This window comes from Petromyzon marinus, chromosome 70 (genome assembly GCF_048934315.1).
Source record: "Petromyzon marinus isolate PM22_M1 ecotype Great Lakes invasive population chromosome 70, UKy_Petmar_22M1.pri1.0, whole genome shotgun sequence".
In the NCBI taxonomy this organism is placed as follows: domain Eukaryota; kingdom Metazoa; phylum Chordata; class Hyperoartia; order Petromyzontiformes; family Petromyzontidae; genus Petromyzon; species Petromyzon marinus.
In genome coordinates, this window is record NC_133736.1 from 4,009,207 (window position 1) to 4,029,484 (window position 20,278).

Genomic DNA, 20,278 nt, shown 5'->3' on the forward strand with positions numbered 1-20,278 from the left:
TACCCTTTACCCACCCCGACCCACCACCCACCCTCAACCCATCCCACCCCACCCTCAACCCATCCCACCCCACCCTCTACCCAAACCCGACCCACCCTACCCACCACCCAAACTCTACCCATCCTACCCACCACCCACCACCCACCCTCTACCCATTCCCGACCCACCGCACCCACCCAGGAAGTTGTTCCACTCCGCGTTGAGGTCGGCCTGGTTGGCCAGGCAGCCCTTGACCACGTTGAGGCAGAAGCCGGCACAGGGGCGTGCCGACACGACCCCTCGGCACAGTGGGCAGTGCAGCATGCGGGTCATGGCCACCGCACACTCGCCCGTCACCGGCAGCTGTCAACAACAGCGAGCACGACGTCAACAACGACGTCAACGACAACGACAACAACGACATCACTCGCTCGCAATCTCCAGAACAGGGGGAGGACATGCTCACTCACACGCACTCACACGCACTCACACGCACTCACACGCACTCACCCGTCCACTCACACACTCACACACTCACCCGTACACTCACACACTCACACGTCCACTCACACGTCCACTCACTAACACTCACTCACACTCACACGTCCACTCACACAGTCACACGTCCACCCTCACACTCACCCGTCCACTCACTAACACTCACCCGTCCACTCACACACTCACTCACACTCACACGTCCACTCACACGCTCACCCGTCCACTCACACACACTCACCCGTCCACTCACACACGCTCACCCGTCCACTCACACGCTCACCCGTCCACTCACCCGTCCACTCACACACACACACTCACCCGTCCACTCACACACTCACTCGTCCACTCACACTCTCACCCGTCCACTCACACTCTCACCCGTCCACTCACACGCTCACCCGTCCACTCACACTCACTCACACATCCACTCACAATCACACTCACACTCAATCACACATCCACTCACAATCACACTCAATCACACATCCACTCACAATCACACTCACACTCAACCACACATCCACTCACACTCAGACACACATCCACTCACAATCACACTCACACATCCACTCACACTCACAATCACACTCGCACTCAATCACACATCGACTCACAATCACACTCACACTCAATCACACATCGACTCACAATCACACTCAATCACACATCCACTCACAATCACTTATCCACTCACACTCAATCACACTCACAATCACACTCAATCACAATCACACTCAATCACACATCCACTCACACTCAATCACACATCCACTCACAATCACACTCACACTCAATCACACATCCACTCACAATCACACTCACACTCAATCACACATCCACTCACAATCACACTCACACTCAATCACACATCCACTCACAATCACACTCACACTCAATCACACATCCACTCACAATCACACTCACACTCAATCACACATCCACTCACAATCACACTCACACTCAATCACACATCCACTCACAATCACACTCACACTCAATCACACATCCACTCACAATCACACTCACACTCAATCACACATCCACTCACAATCACACTCAATCACACATCCACTCACAATCACACTCACATTCAATCACACAGCCACTCACAATCATACACACTCAATCACACATCCACTCACAATCACACATCCACTCAATCACACATCCACTCACAATCACACTCAATCACAATCACACTCACAATCACACTCAATCACAATCACACTCAATCACACATCCACTCACAATCACTTATCCACTCACACGCAATCACACTCACAATCACACTCACACTCAATCACACTCAATCACACTCACAATCACACTCACACTCAACCACACATCCACTCACTCATCCACTCACTCACAATCACACTCACTCACACATCCACTCACAATCACACTCACTCACACATCCACTCACAATCACACTCACTCACACATCCACTCACAATCACACTCACTCAGACATCCACTCACACTCACTCATCCACTCACTCACAATCACACTCACTCACACATCCACTCACAATCACACTCACTCACACATCCACTCACAATCACACTCACTCACACATCCACTCACACTCACTCATCCACTCACTCACAATCACACTCACTCACACATCCACTCACAATCACACTCACTCACACATCCACTCACAATCACACTCACTCACACATCCACTCACACTCACTCATCCACTCACTCACAATCACACTCACTCACACATCCACTCACAATCACACTCACACATCCACTCACACTCACTCATCCACTCACTCACAATCACACTCACTCACACATCCACTCACAATCACACTCACTCACACATCCACTCACAATCACACTCACTCACACATCCACTCACACTCACTCATCCACTCACTCACAATCACACTCACTCACACATCCACTCACACTCACACAATTCCACTCACAATCACGAGAGCTCCCAGGGTTAATATTCCAGAGGCTCGCTTTCCCCGACTGTCAAACGTCAGACCGTGACCTCGCTCCCCTTTTAGCCTGGGCTCACTTCTCACCCCCTGACACCAGGGAACCTCACAGCTCTAGGCCTGGGTTCGAGCCCTGGGCCTCTGCCTGTCGCCATTTCTCCGCCTCGGTCTTAGCGTGAATTGATGATGCCATCTGAACCCCGTCCACTTCATTTAAGGGGCAACACGATGGCTAGGAGATGTTAGCTACTTCGCCTGGTACGCAGGAGGTCGTGGGTTCTACCCCGACCCCTGACGATGCCTGCTGCTGCTGTGTATTTGGAGTTTGCGCGTCTCTCATCATCATCATCACGGTGTCCAGGAGATGTTGACTACCTCGCTTGGTACGCAGGAGGTTGTGGGTTCAATCCCGACCCCTGACACGTGCTGCTGCTGTGTATTTGGAGTCTGCGTGTCTCATCATCATCACGGTGGCTAGGAGATGTTAGCTACCTCACCCCATCGTCACACTCACCACCCTCACCACCATCGTCACACTCACCACCCTCACCACCATCGTCACACTCACCACCCTCACCACCATCGTCACACTCACCACCCTCTTACCCGTTCATCACACTCACCACCCTCACCACCATCGTCACACTCACCACCCTCACCCCATCGTCACACTCACCACCCTCACCCCATCGTCACACTCACCACCCTCACCACCATCGTCACACTCACCACCCTCACCCCATCGTCACACTCACCACACTCACCCCATCGTCACACTCACCACCCTCACCACCATCGTCACACTCACCACCCTCACCCCATCGTCACACTCACCACCCTCACCCCATCGTCACACTCACCACCCTCACCACCATCGTCACACTCACCACCCTCACCACCATCGTCACACTCACCACACCCTCACCCTCACCACAATCGTCACACTCACCACCCTCACCACCATCGTCACACTCACCACACCCTCACCCTCACCCCATCGTCACACTCACCACCCTCACCACCATCGTCACACTCACCACACCCTCACCCTCACCACCATCGTCACACTCACCACCCTCACCACCATCGTCACACTCACCACCCTCACCCCATCGTTACACTCACCCCATCGTCACACTCACCACCCTCACCACCATCGTCACACTCACCACCCTCACCCCATCACACTCCCCACCCTCACCACCATCGTCACACTCACCACCCTCACCCCATCACACTCACCACCCTCACCACCATCGTCACACTCACCACACTCACCCCATCGTCACACTCACCACCCTCACCACCATTGTGACACTCACCACCCTCACCCCATCGTCACACTCACCACCCTCACCACCATCGTCACACTCACCACACCCTCACCACAATCGTCACACTCACCACCCTCAACCCATCGTCACACTCACCATCCTCACCCTCACCACCATCGTCACACTCACCACCCTCACCACCATCGTCACACTCACCACCCTCACCCTCACCACCATCGTCACACTCACCACCCTCACCCCATCGTTACACTCACCCCATCGTCACACTCACCACCCTCACCACCATCATCACACTCACCACACCCTCACCCTCACCCTCACCACCATCGTCACACTCACCACCCTCACCACCATCGTCACACTCACCACACCCTCACCCTCACCACCATCGTCACACTCACCACCCTCACCCCATCGTTACACTCACCCCATCGTCACACTCACCACCCTCACCACCATCGTCACACTCACCACACCCTCACCCTCACCCCATCGTCACACTCCCCACCCTCACCACCATCGTCACACTCACCACCCTCACCACCATCGTCACACTCACCACCCTCACCCCATCACACTCACCACCCTCACCCCATCGTCACACTCACCACCCTCACCCCATCACACTCACCACACTCACCCCATCGTCACACTCACCACCCTCACCCTTCGTCACACTCACCACCCTCACCACCATCGTCACACTCACCACACTCACCCCATCGTCACACTCACCACACTCACCCCATCGTCACCCTCTCACCCTCACCCCATCGTCACACTCACCACCCTCACCACCATCGTCACACTCACCACCCTCACCACCATCGTCACACTCACCACCCTCACCACCATCGTCACACTCACCACCCTCACCCCATCGTCACACTCACCACCCTCACCACCATCGTCACACTCACCACCCTCACCACCATCGTCACACTCACCACCCTCACCCCATCATCACACTCACCACCCTCACCCCATCGTCACACCCTCACCACCATCGTCACACTCACCACCCTCAACCTCACCACCATCGTCACACTCACCACCCTCACCACCATTGCCACACTCACCACCCTCACCCCATCGTCACACTCACCACCCTCACCACCATCGTCACACTCTCCACCCTCACCCTCACCCAATCGTCACACTCACCACCCTCACCACCATCGTCACCCTCTCACCCTCACCACCATCGTCACACTCACCACCCTCACCCCATCATCACACCCTCACCCTCACCCAATCGTCACACTCACCATCCTCACCACCATCGTCACACTCACCACCATCACCACCATCGTCACACTCACCACCCTCACCACCATCGTCACCCTCTCACCCTCACCACCATCGTCACACTCACCACCCTCACCCCATCGTCACACTCACCACCCTCACCACCATCGTCACACTCACCACCCTCACCCCAGCGTCACACTCACCACCGTCACCACCATCGTCACACTCACCACCCTCACCACCATCGTCACACTCACCACCCTCACCCCATCGTCACACTCACCACCCTCACCACCATCGTCACACTCACCACCATCGTCACACTCACCACCCTCACCACCATCGTCACCCTCTCACCCTCACCCCATCGTCACACTCACTACCCTCTCACCCCATCGTCACACTCACCACCCTCACCCCATCGTCACACTCACCACCCTCACCCCATCGTCACACTCACCACCCTCACCCTCACCCCATCGTCACACTCACCCCATCGTCACACCCTCACCACCATCGTCACACTCACCACCCTCAACCTCACCACCATCGTCACACTCACCACCCTCACCACCATTGTCACCCTCTCACACTCACCCCATCGACACACTCACCCCATCGTCACAATCACCACCATCGTCACACTCTCCACCCTCACCCTCACCCAATCGTCACACTCACCACCCTCACCTCACCCTCACCCCATCGTCACACTCACCATCCTCACCACCATCGTCACTCACCACCATCGTCACACTCACCACCCTCACCCTCACCACCATCGTCACCCTCTCACCCTCACCACCATCGTCACACTCACCACCCTCACCCCATCGTCACACTCACCACCCTCACCACCACCCTCACCCTCACCACCCTCACCGTCACACTCACCGCCCTCACCCTCACCGTCACACTCACCACCCTCACCCTCACCACCCTCACCCTCACCACCCTCACCCTCACCACCCTCACCCTCACCACCCTCACCCCATCGTCACACTCACCACCCTCACCCCCACCCCATCGTCACACTCACCACCCTCACCACCATCGTCACACTCACCACCCTCACCCCATCGTCACACTCACCACCCTCACCACCATCGTCACACTCACCACCCTCACCACCATAGTCACACTCACCCCAGCGTCACACTCACCACCGTCACCACCATCGTCACACTCACCACCCTCACCACCATCGTCACACTCACCCCATCGTCACACTCACCACCCTCACCACCATCGTCACACTCACCACCCTCACCCTCACCACCATCGTCACACTCACCACCCTCACCACCATCGTCACACTCACCACCCTCACCCCAGCGTCACACTCACCACCCTCACCCCATCGTCACACTCACCACACTCACCCCATCGTCACACTGACCACCCTCACCACCATTGTGACACTCACCACCCTCACCCCATCGTCACACTCACCATCCTCACCACCATCGTCACACTCACCACCCTCACCCCATAGTCACACTCACCACCCTCACCCCATCGTCACACTCACCACACCCTCACCCTCACCCCATCGTCACACTCACCATCCTCACCACCATCGTCACACTCACCACCCTCACCCCATCGTCACACTCACCACCCTCACCCCATCGTCACACTCACCACACTCACCCCATCGTCACACTCACCACCATCACCACCATCGTCACACTCACCACCCTCACCCCATCGTCACACTCACCACACTCACCCCATCGTCACACTCACCACCCTCACCCCATCGTCACACTCACCACACTCACCCCATCGTCACACTCACCACCCTCACCACCATCGTCACACTCACCACCCTCACCCCATCGTCACACTCACCACCCTCACCCCATCGTCACACTCACCACCCTCACCACCATCGTCACACTCACCACCCTCACCACCATCGTCACACTCACCACCCTCACCCTCACCACCCTCACCGTCACACTCACCACGACCCTCACCACCCTCACCACCACCCTCACCACCCTCACCGTCCAACTCACCACCCTCACCGTCACACTCACCGCCCTCACCCTCACCACCATCGCCACACCCTCACCACCACCGTCACACTCACCCTCACACTCACCACCGCTCTCACCCTCACCACCCTCACCGTCACACTCACCGCCCTCACCACCACCCTCACCCTCACCACCACCACCGTCACACTCACCGCCCTCACCCTCACCACCACCCTCACCCTCACCACCACCCTCACCGCCCTCACCCTCACCGTCACACTCACCACCCTCACCCTCACCACCCTCACCACCCTCACCACCCTCACCACCACCCTCACCGTCACACTCACCACCCTCACCCTCACCACCGCCCTCACCCTCACCACCACCCTCACCCTCACCACCCTTACCGTAACCCTCACCACCCTTACCGTCACCCTCACCACCCTCACCACCACCCTCACCCTCACCACCCTCACCATCACACTCACCGCCCTCACCCTCACCGTCAAACTCACCACCACCCTCACCCTCACCACCCTCACCACCACCGTCACACTCACCGCCCTCACCGTCACCCTCACTGTCACACTCACCACCACCCTCACCCTCACCACCCTCACACTCACCACCACCCTCACCCTCACCACCCTCACCGTCACACTCACCGCCCTCACCCTCACCGTCAAACTCACCACCACCCTCACCCTCACCACCCTCACCACCATAGTCACACCCTCACCACCACCGTCACACTCACCGCCCTCACCGTCACCCTCACCGTCACACTCACCACCACCCTCACCCTCACCACCCTCACCACCACCCTCACCCTCACCGCCCTCACCACCCTCACCGCCCTCACCCTCACCACCCTCACCACCCTCACCCTCACCACCACCCTCACCCTCACCACTACCCTCACCACCACCCTCACCCTCACCCTCACCACCCTCACCACCCTCACCACCCTCACCACCACCCTCACCACCACCCTCACCACCACCACCCTCACCCTCACCACCCTCACCCTCACCACAAACCCTCACCGCCACCCTCACCCTCACCACCACCACCACCATCCTCACCTGCGTGACGCGCGTCACCACGTCGCGGCCGACGGCCAGGCCAGCGACGAAGGCCCGGGCCGACACGAAGGCCCGGCCCAGCTGGGGCCTCAGCTTGCGCGGGACGTCGCCGAAGGGCTTCAGACCGTCGGCGCTGGAGGCGACGCACCGCAGGTACTCGGGGGTGAAGCGCAGCTGTGGGTTCACCAGCTCCATCATCCGCGTCAGCAGCTGCATCCAAAAGTCGGCGAGGGATTCGTCGAGGCTTGCCGCTCCTCCGGCGGCGCCGGCGCCGGCGCCGGCGCCGGGGGACGAGGAACCGGAGGAGCCGGTGCCGGCGCCGTAGTAGAGGCGGAGGTCGGAGAAGAGGTTGGTGAAGAGGTGGGCGTTCTGGGTGAAGAGCTCGCCGTACGTGCGCACGAACATGTCGTGCAGGGAACGCTCGGCGTTGTTCACCAGCTCGCGGAAGAACTCTGCGATGGGGGGGCGTGAGAAGGTTGAGTGAGTGGGGGTGTGGGTGGGGGGGTGGGTTAGCGAGTGAATCAGAGAATGAGCGGGTAAACACGGTGTAGAGTGAGTGAGTGAGCGTGGTGTAGAGTGAGTGAGTGAGCGTGGTGTAGAGTGAGTGAGTGAGCGTGGTGTAGAGTGAGTGAGCGTGGTGTAGAGAGAGTGAGTGTGGTGTAGAGTGAGTGAGTGAGCGTGGTGTAGAGTGAGTGAGTGAGCGTGGTGTAGAGTGAGTGAGTGAGCGTGGTGTAGAGTGAGTGAGCGTGGTGTAGAGTGAGTGAGCGTGGTGTAGAGAGAGTGAGTGTGGTGTAGAGTGAGTGAGTGAGCGTGGTGTAGAGTGAGTGAGTGAGCGTGGTGTAGAGTGAGTGAGTGAGCGTGGTGTAGAGTGAGTGAGTGTGGTGTATAGTGAGTGAGTGAGCGTGGTGTAGTGAGTGAGTGAGCGTGGTGTAGAGTGAGTGAGTGAGCGTGGTGTAGAGTGAGTGAGCGTGGTGTAGAGAGAGTGAGTGTGGTGTAGAGTGAGTGAGTGAGCGTGGTGTAGAATGAGTGAGTGAGCGTGGTGTAGAGTGAGTGAGCGTGGTGTAGAGTGAGTGAGTGAGCGTGGTGTAGTGAGTGAGTGAGCGTGGTGTAGAGTGAGTGAGTGAGCGTGGTGTAGAGTGAGTGAGTGAGCGTGGTGTAGAGTGAGTGAGTGAGCGTGGTGTAGAGTGAGTGAGTGAGCGTGGTGTAGAGTGAGTGAGCGTGGTGTAGAGAGAGTGAGTGTGGTGTAGAGTGAGTGAGTGAGCGTGGTGTAGAGTGAGTGAGTGAGCGTGGTGTAGAGTGAGTGAGCGTGGTGTAGAGAGAGTGAGTGTGGTGTATAGTGAGTGAGTGAGCGTGGTGTAGAGTGAGTGAGTGAGCATGGTGTAGAGTGAGTGAGTGAGCGTGGTGTAGAGTGAGTGAGCGTGGTGTAGAGTGAGTGAGTGAGCGTGGTGTAGTGAGTGAGTGAGCGTGGTGTAGAGTGAGTGAGTGAGCGTGGTGTAGAGTGAGTGAGTGAGCGTGGTGTAGAGTGAGTGAGTGAGCGTGGTGTAGAGTGAGTGAGTGAGCGTGGTGTATAGTGAGTGAGTGAGCGTGGTGTAGAGTGAGTGAGTGAGTGTGGTGTATAGTGAGTGAGTGAGCGTGGTGTAGAGTGAGTGAGTGAGCGTGGTGTATAGTGAGTGAGTGAGCGTGGTGTAGAGTGAGTGAGTGAGTGTGGTGTATAGTGAGTGAGTGAGCGTGGTGTAGAGTGAGTGAGCGAGTGAGCGTGGTGTAGAGTGAGTGAGTGAGCGTGGTGTAGAGTGAGTGAGTGAGCGTGGTGTATAGTGAGTGAGTGAGCGTCGTGTAGAGAGAGTGAGTGTGGTGTAGAGTGAGTGAGTGAGCGTGGTGTAGAGTGAGTGAGTGAGCGTGGTGTAGAGTGAGTGAGCGTGGTGTAGAGTGAGTGAGTGAGCGTGGTGTAGTGAGTGAGTGAGCGTGGTGTAGAGTGAGTGAGTGAGCGTGGTGTAGAGTGAGTGAGTGAGTGTGGTGTATAGTGAGTGAGTGAGCGTGGTGTAGAGTGAGTGAGTGAGCGTGGTGTATAGTGAGTGAGTGAGCGTGGTGTAGAGTGAGTGAGTGAGTGTGGTGTATAGTGAGTGAGTGAGCGTGGTGTAGAGTGAGTGAGCGAGTGAGCGTGGTGTAGAGTGAGTGAGTGAGCGTGGTGTAGAGTGAGTGAGTGAGCGTGGTGTAGAGTGAGTGAGTGAGCGTGGTGTAGATTGAGTGAGTGAGCGTGGTGTAGAGTGAGTGAGTGAGCGTGGTGTAGAGTGAGTGAGTGAGCGTGGTGTAGAGTGAGTGAGTGAGTCAGCGTGGTGTAGAGTGAGCGTGGTGTAGAGTGAGTGAGCGTGGTGTAGAGTGAGTGAGTGAGCGTGGTGTAGAGTGAGTGAGCGTGGTGTAGAGTGAGTGAGTGAGCGTGGTGTAGAGTGAGTGAGTGTGGTGTAGAGTGAGTGAGTGAGCGTGGTGTAGAGTAAGTGACTCAGCGTGGTGTAGAGTGAGTGAGCGTGGTGTCGAGTGAGTGAGTGAGCGTGGTGTAGAGTGAGTGAGTGAGCGTGGTGTAGAGTGAGTGAGCGTGGTGTAGAGTGAGTGAGTGAGCGTGGTGTAGAGTGAGTGAGTGAGCGTGGTGTAGAGTGAGTGAGTGAGCGTGGTGTAGAGTGAGTCAGTGAGTGAGCGTGGAGTAGAGTGAGTGAGCGTGGTGTAGAGTGAGTGAGTGAGCGTGGTGTATAGTGAGTGAGTCAGTGAGTGAGCGTGGAGTAGAGTGAGTGAGTGAGCGTGGTGTAGAGTGAGTGAGGGTGGTGTAGAGTGAGTGAGTGAGCGTGGTGTATAGTGAGTGAGTCAGTGAGTGAGCGTGGAGTAGAGTGAGTGAGCGTGGTGTAGAGTGAGTGAATGAGCGTGGTGTATAGTGAGTGAGTCAGTGAGTGAGCGTGGTGTAGAGTGAGTGAATGAGCGTGGTGTATAGTGAGTGAGTGAGCGTGGTGTAGAGTGAGTGAGGGTGGTGTAGAGTGAGTGAGTGAGCGTGGTGTATAGTGAGTGAGTCAGTGAGTGAGCATGGTGTAGAGTGAGTGAGTGAGCGTGGTGTATAGTGAGTGAGTCAGTGAGTGAGCATGGTGTAGAGTGAGTGAGTGAGCGTGGTGTATAGTGAGTGAGTCAGTGAGTGAGCATGGTGTAGAGTGAGTGAGTGAGCGTGGTGTTGAGTGAGTGAGCGTGGTGTATAGTGAGTGAGCGTGGTGTAGAATCAGCGTGGAGTAGAGTGAGTCAGTGAGCGTGGTGTAGAGTGAGTGAGTCAGTGAGTGAGCGTGGTGTAGAGTGAGTGAATGAGCGTGGTGTATAGTGAGTGAGTGAGCGTGGTGTAGAGTGAGTGAGGGTGGTGTAGAGTGAGTGAGTGAGCGTGGTGTATAGTGAGTGAGTCAGTGAGTGAGCATGGTGTAGAGTGAGTGAGTGAGCGTGGTGTATAGTGAGTGAGTCAGTGAGTGAGCATGGTGTAGAGTGAGTGAGTGAGCGTGGTGTATAGTGAGTGAGTCAGTGAGTGAGCATGGTGTAGAGTGAGTGAGTGAGCGTGGTGTTGAGTGAGTGAGCGTGGTGTATAGTGAGTGAGCGTGGTGTAGAATCAGCGTGGAGTAGAGTGAGTCAGTGAGCGTGGTGTAGAGTGAGTGAGTCAGTGAGTGAGCGTGGTGTAGAGTGAGTGAGCGAGCACGGTGTAAAGTGAGTCAGCGTGGTGTAGAGTGAGTGAGTCAGCGTGGTGTAGAGTGAGTGAGTGAGCGTGGTGTATAGTGAGTCAGCGTGGTGTATAGTGAGTGAGCGTGGTGAGAGTGAGTGAGTGATTGAGCGTGGTGTTGAGTGAGTGAGCGTGGTGTAGAGTGAGTGAGTCAGTGAGTGAGCGTGGTGTAGAGTGAGTGAGTCAGTGAGTGAGCGTGGTGTAGGTTGAGTGAGTCAGTGAGTGAGCGTGGTGTAGAGTGAGTGAGTCAGTGAGTGAGCGTGGTGTAGAGTGAGTGAGTGAGCGTGGTGTAGAGTGAGTGAGTGTGGTGTAGAGTGAGTGAGTGTGGTGTTGAGTGAGTGAGTGAGCGTGGTGTAGAATCAGCGTGGTGTAGAGTGAGTGAGTGAGCGTGGTGTATAGTGAGTGAGTCAGTGAGTGAGCGTGGTGTAGAGTGAGTGAGTGAGTGAGCGAGCACGGTGGCCGCCCCCACCGTCGAACTTGTGATGGCGCGTGCTGAAGGTGCTCCTGAGAAAATGGCTGCTCTCCGCCACCGACTCCTCCAGCTCCAGGCGCGACTGCACCTCCAGCTGCTGCTCCATGTCGAGGGTGCAGCACGACAGCGGAGACGCGCACACACGCAGACCCTCGCCTACGCACGCACACACACACGCGTACACACACACACACACAGGTGAGCACACACACACGCGTACACACACACACACACACAGGTGAGCACACACACAGATCCTCTCCAACGCACGTACACACGTACAGGTGAGCGCACACAGACCCTCGCCTACGCACGCACACACACACACGCGTACACACACGTACACACACGTACACACACGTACAGGTGAGCACACACGCAGACCCTCGCCTACGCACGCACACACACACGTACAGGTGAGCACACACACAGATCCTCACCAACGCACGTACACATGTACAGGTGAGCGCACACAGACCCTCGCCTACGCACGCACACACGCGCGTATACACACGTACAGGTGAGCACACACGTAGACCCTCGCACGCACACGCGTACAGGTGAGCACACACGCAGAGCCTCGCCTACGCACACACACACACGTACAGGTGAGCACACACGCAGATCCTCACCAACGCACGCACACACACACACACCCTCACCAACGCACGCACACACACACACACACGTGTACACACACACAGGTGAGCACACCCACAGACCCTCACCTACGCACGCACACACACCTACACCCATGCAGGTGAGCACACGTACACGCATGCAGGTGAGCACAGAAAGACAAAGATCCCCTGCATAGCCTTAACAGACTGTTGGGGCAAGTGCTGTCAGCGAGTAGAGGCGCCTACGAAGGCCGGCACGGTGGCACACGAAGGGGTGGTTGGTCAGCATCACGCCCGGCCGCCTTTGTCTCCCCAGTGGCGATGTTCACTACGCACCGCACCAGGCACTCATTTGAGGCCGAGTCGACCTTGGGGAGGCCCGGCACCGGTTCGGATAATCGTCACCGGTGTTGGTGGCCGTGAGCGGGAATCGAACTCGGGTCGCCGAGTTTGTAGCGCAGCGTAGCGCTAACCGCTGCACCACCGCTCCCCCCACGTACACAAAAGACAAAGATCCCCTGTGTAGCCTTAACAGACTGTAGGAGCAAGTGCTGCTATAGCGAGCACCAATGAAGGCTGGAACGCCACACGAGGTGGTGGGTGGCCGATTCACACAACAACAACAACAGCAGCCGCCATTCGCCACTCAGTGGCGGTGACGTCACCACGGCGCTTGTGCCAGGCTAGGTGCACTTTGAAGCCACGTGAAGCGTCGAATGCCCGCTGGTAGGTCACAGGACAGATCCAGGTGCCATGGGTTGTCTGACTGAGATGCCGTACGTTCAAAGACAAAGATCCCCCGTATAGCCTGAACAGACTGTAGGGGCAATTGCTGTTAGCGAGCACCTATGAAGGCTGGCACGGCACACGAGGGGGTGGGTCGCCAGCACCACGCCCGGCCGCCTTTGTATCTCCCAGTGGCGATGTTTACTACACACCGCACCAGGTTACTCATTTGAGGCTGAGTCGACCTAGGGGAGGTTAAAATAATCGTGACTAGTGTTGGCCGTGAGCGGGATTCGAACCCGGGTCGCCAGGTTCGTAGCGCTAACCGCTACACCACCGCTCCACACACACATGTACACACACACATGTACACACACACACATACACACACACATGTACACACACACACAAAGACAATTCCCCGCACAGTGCTGTTAGTGAGCACTGATTAAGGTCGGCATGGTGAGAGATGGGGGAGGGGGGGGGCAGTGGCATTGTGGGTCTCTCCCAGAATCCCTTGCGAGCACAAAGGCTCACACAGAGAGAGTTCACACCTCCCCCTGCTCCTCCTCCCCCCACTCAACATCCTGGGCTGAAATCTCACAAGGATTAGCCCCTAAGGCTGACACACACACATGCATGCATACACATACACGCACACACACATACCAACTCTCTCCCAGGCACACCGACTCACACACACACTAACTCACACACACAGACTCACTCACACAGAGACTCACTCACACACACACTAACTCACACAGACACACACACTGACTCACTGACACACACTAACTCACACACTAACACACACACTAACTCACACACTTGACTCACTCACACAGACTCACACACACACTAACTCACACACACAGACACTGACTCACACACTAACACACTCACACAGACACACACACTGACTCACTGACACACACACACAGACTCTCACACACACTAACTCACACACACACAGACTCAAACACACACACACATTAACTCACACACACAGACTCACACACACACACAGACTCACACACACACACTAACTCACACACACACACTAACTCACACACAGACTCTCACACACATGCCCTTTGACCCTGGCACAGCAGGAAGTAGTGGTTATTAGCGAGCCCCAGCTGGGAGGCCAACTCTGAACAGGAACCTCAGCGATCCACACTCACTCATTCACCCTCTCACTCTCTCACCCCCACTCGCCCACAAAGACAAAGATCCCCCGTACAGCCTTTAACGGACTGTTGGGGTGAGTGCTATTAGCAAGTAGCACCTATGAAGGCTGGAATAGCACAATCACTCACACACTCACCATTCAATCACTCACTCACTCACCTCTCAATCCGTCACTCAGACACCTCTCACTCACTCACTCACACACTCACCTCTCACTCACTCACCTGTCAATCACTCACTCACCTCTCACTCACTCACCTGTCAATCACTCACTCACCTCTCAATCTCTCAATCACTCACTCACTCACCTCTCAATCACTCACTCACACACACCTCTCAATCACTCACTCACACACTCACCTCTCAATCACTCTCACACACCTCTCAATCACTCATCTCTCAATCACACACACTCACCTCTCAATCACTCACTCACTCACCTCTCACTCACTCCCCTCTCACTCACTCACCTGTCAATCACTCACTCACCTCTCAATCACTCACTCACACACCTCTCAATCACTCACTCACCTCTCAATCACACACACTCACCTCTCAATCACTCACTCACACACTCACCTCTCACTCACTCACCTCTCACTCACTCACTCTCACCTGTCAATCACTCACTCACCTCTCAATCACTCACTCACTCACCTCTCAATCCCTCACTCACACACTCACCTCTCAATCCCTCACTCACACACTCGCCTCTCAATCATTCACTCACACACTCACCTCTCAATCACTCACACACTCACCCCTCAATCACTCACTCACACACTCACCTCTCAATCACTCACTCACACACTCACCTCTCAATCACTCACTCACACACTCACCTCTCAATCACTCACTCACACAGTCACCTCTCAATCACTCACTCAAACACTCACCTCTCAATCATTCATTCTGTCTTGGCGGAAATTACCTGTCTTACACAGAACCCTCGTCTCATCCCATACAGAACCCCTGTCTCATCCCATACAGAACCCCCGTCTCATCCTATACAGAACCCTCATCCCATACAGAACCCTCATCCCATACAGAACCCTCGTCTCATCCCATACAGAACCCTCATCCCATACAGAACCCTCATCCCATACAGAACCCTCATCTCATCCCATACAGAACCCTCTCGTCTCATCCCATACAGAACCCTCATCCCATACAGAACCCTCATCCCATACAGAACCCACGTCTCATACCATACAGAACCCTCATCCCATACAGAACCCTCTCGTCTCATCCCATACAGAACCCTCGTCTCATTCCATACAGAACCCTCGTCCCATCCCATACAGAACCCCCGTCTCATCCCATACAGAACACTCATCCCATACAGAACCCTCGTCTCGTCCCATACAGAATCCTCATCCCATACAGAACCCTCGTCTCATCCCATACAGAACCCTCATCCCATACAGAACTCTCATCCCATACAGAACCTTCATCCCATACAGAACCCTCGTCTCATCCCATACAGAACCCTTGTCTCATCCCATACAGAACCCTCGTCTAATCCCATACAGAACCCTCATCCCATACAGAACCCTCTCGTCCCATCCCATACAGAACTCTCGTATCACCCCATACAGAACCCTCATCTCATACAGAACCCTCTCGTCTCATCCCATACAGAACCCTCATCCCACACAGAACCCTCGTCTAATCCCATACAGAACCCTCATCCCATACAGAACCCTCATCCCATACAGAACCCTCATCCCATACAGAACCCTCTCGTCTAATACCATACAGAACCCTCATCCCATACAGAACCCTCATCCCATACAGAACCCTCATCCCATACAGAACCCTCATCCCATACAGAACCCTCATCCCATACAGAACCCTCATCCCATACAGAACCCTCATCCCATACAGAACCCTCTCGTCTCATCCCATACAGAACCCTCATCCCATACAGAACCCTCTCGTCTAATACCATACAGAACCCTCATCCCATACAGAACCCTCATCCCATACAGAACCCTCATCCCATACAGAACCCTCATCCCGTACAGAACCCTCATCCCATACAGAACCCTCATCCCATACAGAACCCTCATCCCATACAGAACCCTCTCGTCTCATCCCATACAGAACCCTCATCCCATACAGAACCCTCATCCCATACAGAACCCACGTCTCATACCATACAGAACCCTCATCCCATACAGAACCCTCTCGTCTCATCCCATACAGAACCCTCGTCTCATCCCATACAGAACCCTCATCCCATACAGAACCCTCATCCCATACAGAACCCTCATCCCATACAGAACCCTCTCGTCTAATACCATACAGAACCCTCATCCCATACAGAACCCTCTCGTCTCATCCCATACAGAACCCTCGTCTCATCCCATACAGAACCCTCATCCCATACAGAACCCTCATCCCATACAGAACCCTCATCCCATACAGAACCCACGTCTCATACCATACAGAACCCTCATCCCATACAGAACCCTCTCGTCTCATCCCATACAGAACCCTCGTCTCATCCCATACAGAACCCTCATCCCATACAGAACCCTCATCCCATACAGAACCCTCATCCCATACAGAACCCACGTCTCATACCATACAGAACCCTCATCCCATACAGAACCCTCTCGTCTCATCCCATACAGAACCCTCGTCTCATCCCATACAGAACCCTCATCCCATACAGAACCCTCATCCCATACAGAACCCTCATCCCATACAGAACCCACGTCTCATACCATACAGAACCCTCATCCCATACAGAACCCTCTCGTCTCATCCCATACAGAACCCTCGTCTCATCCCATACAGAACCCTCATCCCATACAGAACCCTCATCCCATACAGAACCCTCATCCCATACAGAACCCACGTCTCATACCATACAGAACCCTCATCCCATACAGAACCCTCTCGTCTCATCCCATACAGAACCCTCGTCTCATCCCATACAGAACCCTCATCCCATACAGAACCCTCATCCCATACAGAACCCTCATCCCATACAGAACCCACGTCTCATCCCATACAGAACCCTCGTCTCATCCCATACAGAACCCTCATCCCATACAGAACCCTCATCCCATACAGAACCCTCATCCCATACAGAACCCACGTCTCATACCATACAGAACCCTCATCCCATACAGAACCCTCTCGTCTCATCCCATACAGAACCCTCGTCTCATCCCATACAGAACCCTCATCCCATACAGAACCCTCATCCCATACAGAACCCTCATCCCATACAGAACCCACGTCTCATACCATACAGAACCCTCATCCCATACAGAACCCTCTCGTCTCATCCCATACAGAACCCTCGTCTCATCCCATACAGAACCCTCATCCCATACAGAACCCTCATCCCATACAGAACCCTCATCCCATACAGAACCCACGTCTCATACCATACAGAACCCTCATCCCATACAGAACCCTCTCGTCTCATCCCATACAGAACCCTCGTCTCATCCCATACAGAACCCTCATCCCATACAGAACCCTCATCCCATACAGAACCCTCATCCCATACAGAACCCACGTCTCATACCATACAGAACCCTCATCCCATACAGAACCCTCTCGTCTCATCCCATACAGAACCCTCGTCTCATCCCATACAGAACCCTCATCCCATACAGAACCCTCATCCCATACAGAACCCTCATCCCATACAGAACCCACGTCTCATACCATACAGAACCCTCATCCCATACAGAACCCTCTCGTCTCATCCCATACAGAACCCTCGTCTCATCCCATACAGAACCCTCATCCCATACAGAACCCTCATCCCATACAGAACCCTCATCCCATACAGAACCCACGTCTCATCCCATACAGAACCCTCGTTTCATCCCATACAGAACCCTCATCCCATACAGAACCCTCATCCCATACAGAACCCTCATCCCATACAGAACCCACGTCTCATCCCATACAGAACCCTCGTCTCATCCCATACAGAACCCTCATCCCATACAGAACCCTCATCCCATACAGAACCCTCATCCCGTACAGAACCCTCATCCCATACAGAACCCTCATCCCATACAGAACCCTCATCCCATACAGAACCCTCATCCCATACAGAACCCACGTCTCATACCATACAGAACCCTCATCCCATACAGAACCCTCTCGTCTCATCCCATACAGAACCCTCGTCTCATCCCATACAGAACCCTCATCCCATACAGAACCCTCATCCCATACAGAACCCTCATCCCATACAGAACCCACGTCTCATACCATACAGAACCCTCATCCCATACAGAACCCTCTCGTCTCATCCCATACAGAACCCTCGTCTCATCCCATACAGAACCCTCATCCCATACAGAACCCTCATCCCATACAGAACCCTCATCCCATACAGAACCCACGTCTCATCCCATACAGAACCCTCGTTTCATCCCATACAGAACCCTCATCCCATACAGAACCCTCATCCCATACAGAACCCTCATCCCATACAGAACCCACGTCTCATCCCATACAGAACCCTCGTCTCATCCCATACAGAACCCTCATCCCATACAGAACCCTCATCCCATACAGAACCCTCATCCCGTACAGAACCCTCTCATCTCACCCGAGTGAGCGGCACTCCAAACGGCCGCAGAAGAAGCCAGCCCAAAGCCGCCGCTGCTACCCCTGCTGCTGCTGCCGCTACCCCTGCTGCTGCTGCCCCTGCTGCTGCCGCTACCCCTGCTGCTGCTACCCCTGCTGCTGCCGCTACCCCTGCTGCTGCTGCCCCTGCTGCTGCCGCTACCCCTGCTGCTGCTACCCCTGCTGCTGCTGCTACCCCTGCTGCTGCTACCCCTGCTGCTGCCGCTACCCCTGCTGCTGCTGCCCCTGCTGCTGCTGCTACCCCTGCTGCTGCTACCCCTGCTGCTGCTGCTACCCCTGCTGCTGCTACCCCTGCTGCTGCTACCCCTGCTGCTGCTACCCCTGCTGCTGCTGCTACCCCTGCCGCTGCTACCCCTGCTGCTGCTGCTACCCCTGCTGCTACCCCTGCCGCTGCTACCCCTGCTGCTGCTGCTACCCCTGCTGCTACCCCTGCCGCTGCTACCCCTGCTGCTGCTGCTACCCCTGCTGCTGCTGCTGCTACCCCTGCTGCTACCCATGCTGCTGCTGCTGCTACCCCTGCTGCTGCTACCCCTGCTGCTGCTGCTACCCCTGCTGCTACCCCTGCCGCTGCTACCCCTGCTGCTGCTGCTACCCCTGCTGCTACCCCTGCCGCTGCTACCCCTGCTGCTGCTGCTACCCCTGCTGCTACCCCTGCCGCTGCTACCCCTGCTGCTGCTGCTACCCCTGCTGCTGCTGCTGCTACCCCTGCTGCTACCCCTGCTGCTGCTGCTGCTACCCCTGCTGCTGCTACCCCTGCTGCTGCTGCTACCCCTGCTGCTACCCCTGCCGCTGCTACCCCTGCTGCTGCTGCTACCCCTGCCGCTGCTACCCCTGCTGCTGCTGCTA

At 55.7% G+C, this 20,278-nt stretch overlaps 1 protein-coding gene across 2 annotated transcripts in view; it reads right to left on the reverse strand.

Annotated features, from left to right (window-relative positions):
• The window catches only part of LOC116957124 (glypican-6-like), a 96,505-nt gene that overhangs the window by 14,852 nt on the left and 61,375 nt on the right, over positions 1–20,278 (reverse strand). For both annotated transcript variants that reach the window (XR_012930484.1, XM_076055201.1), the window contains exons 2-4: positions 12,261–12,419; positions 8,059–8,510; positions 177–342 (exon numbers count right to left, since the gene is read on the reverse strand). Coding sequence is in view for 1 of the 2 variants with exons in the window: in XM_076055201.1 (XP_075911316.1) it covers positions 177–342; positions 8,059–8,510; positions 12,261–12,419 (777 nt within the window). In the remaining variant the exon portion in view is untranslated. The remainder of the gene's footprint in view (positions 1–176; positions 343–8,058; positions 8,511–12,260; positions 12,420–20,278) is intronic.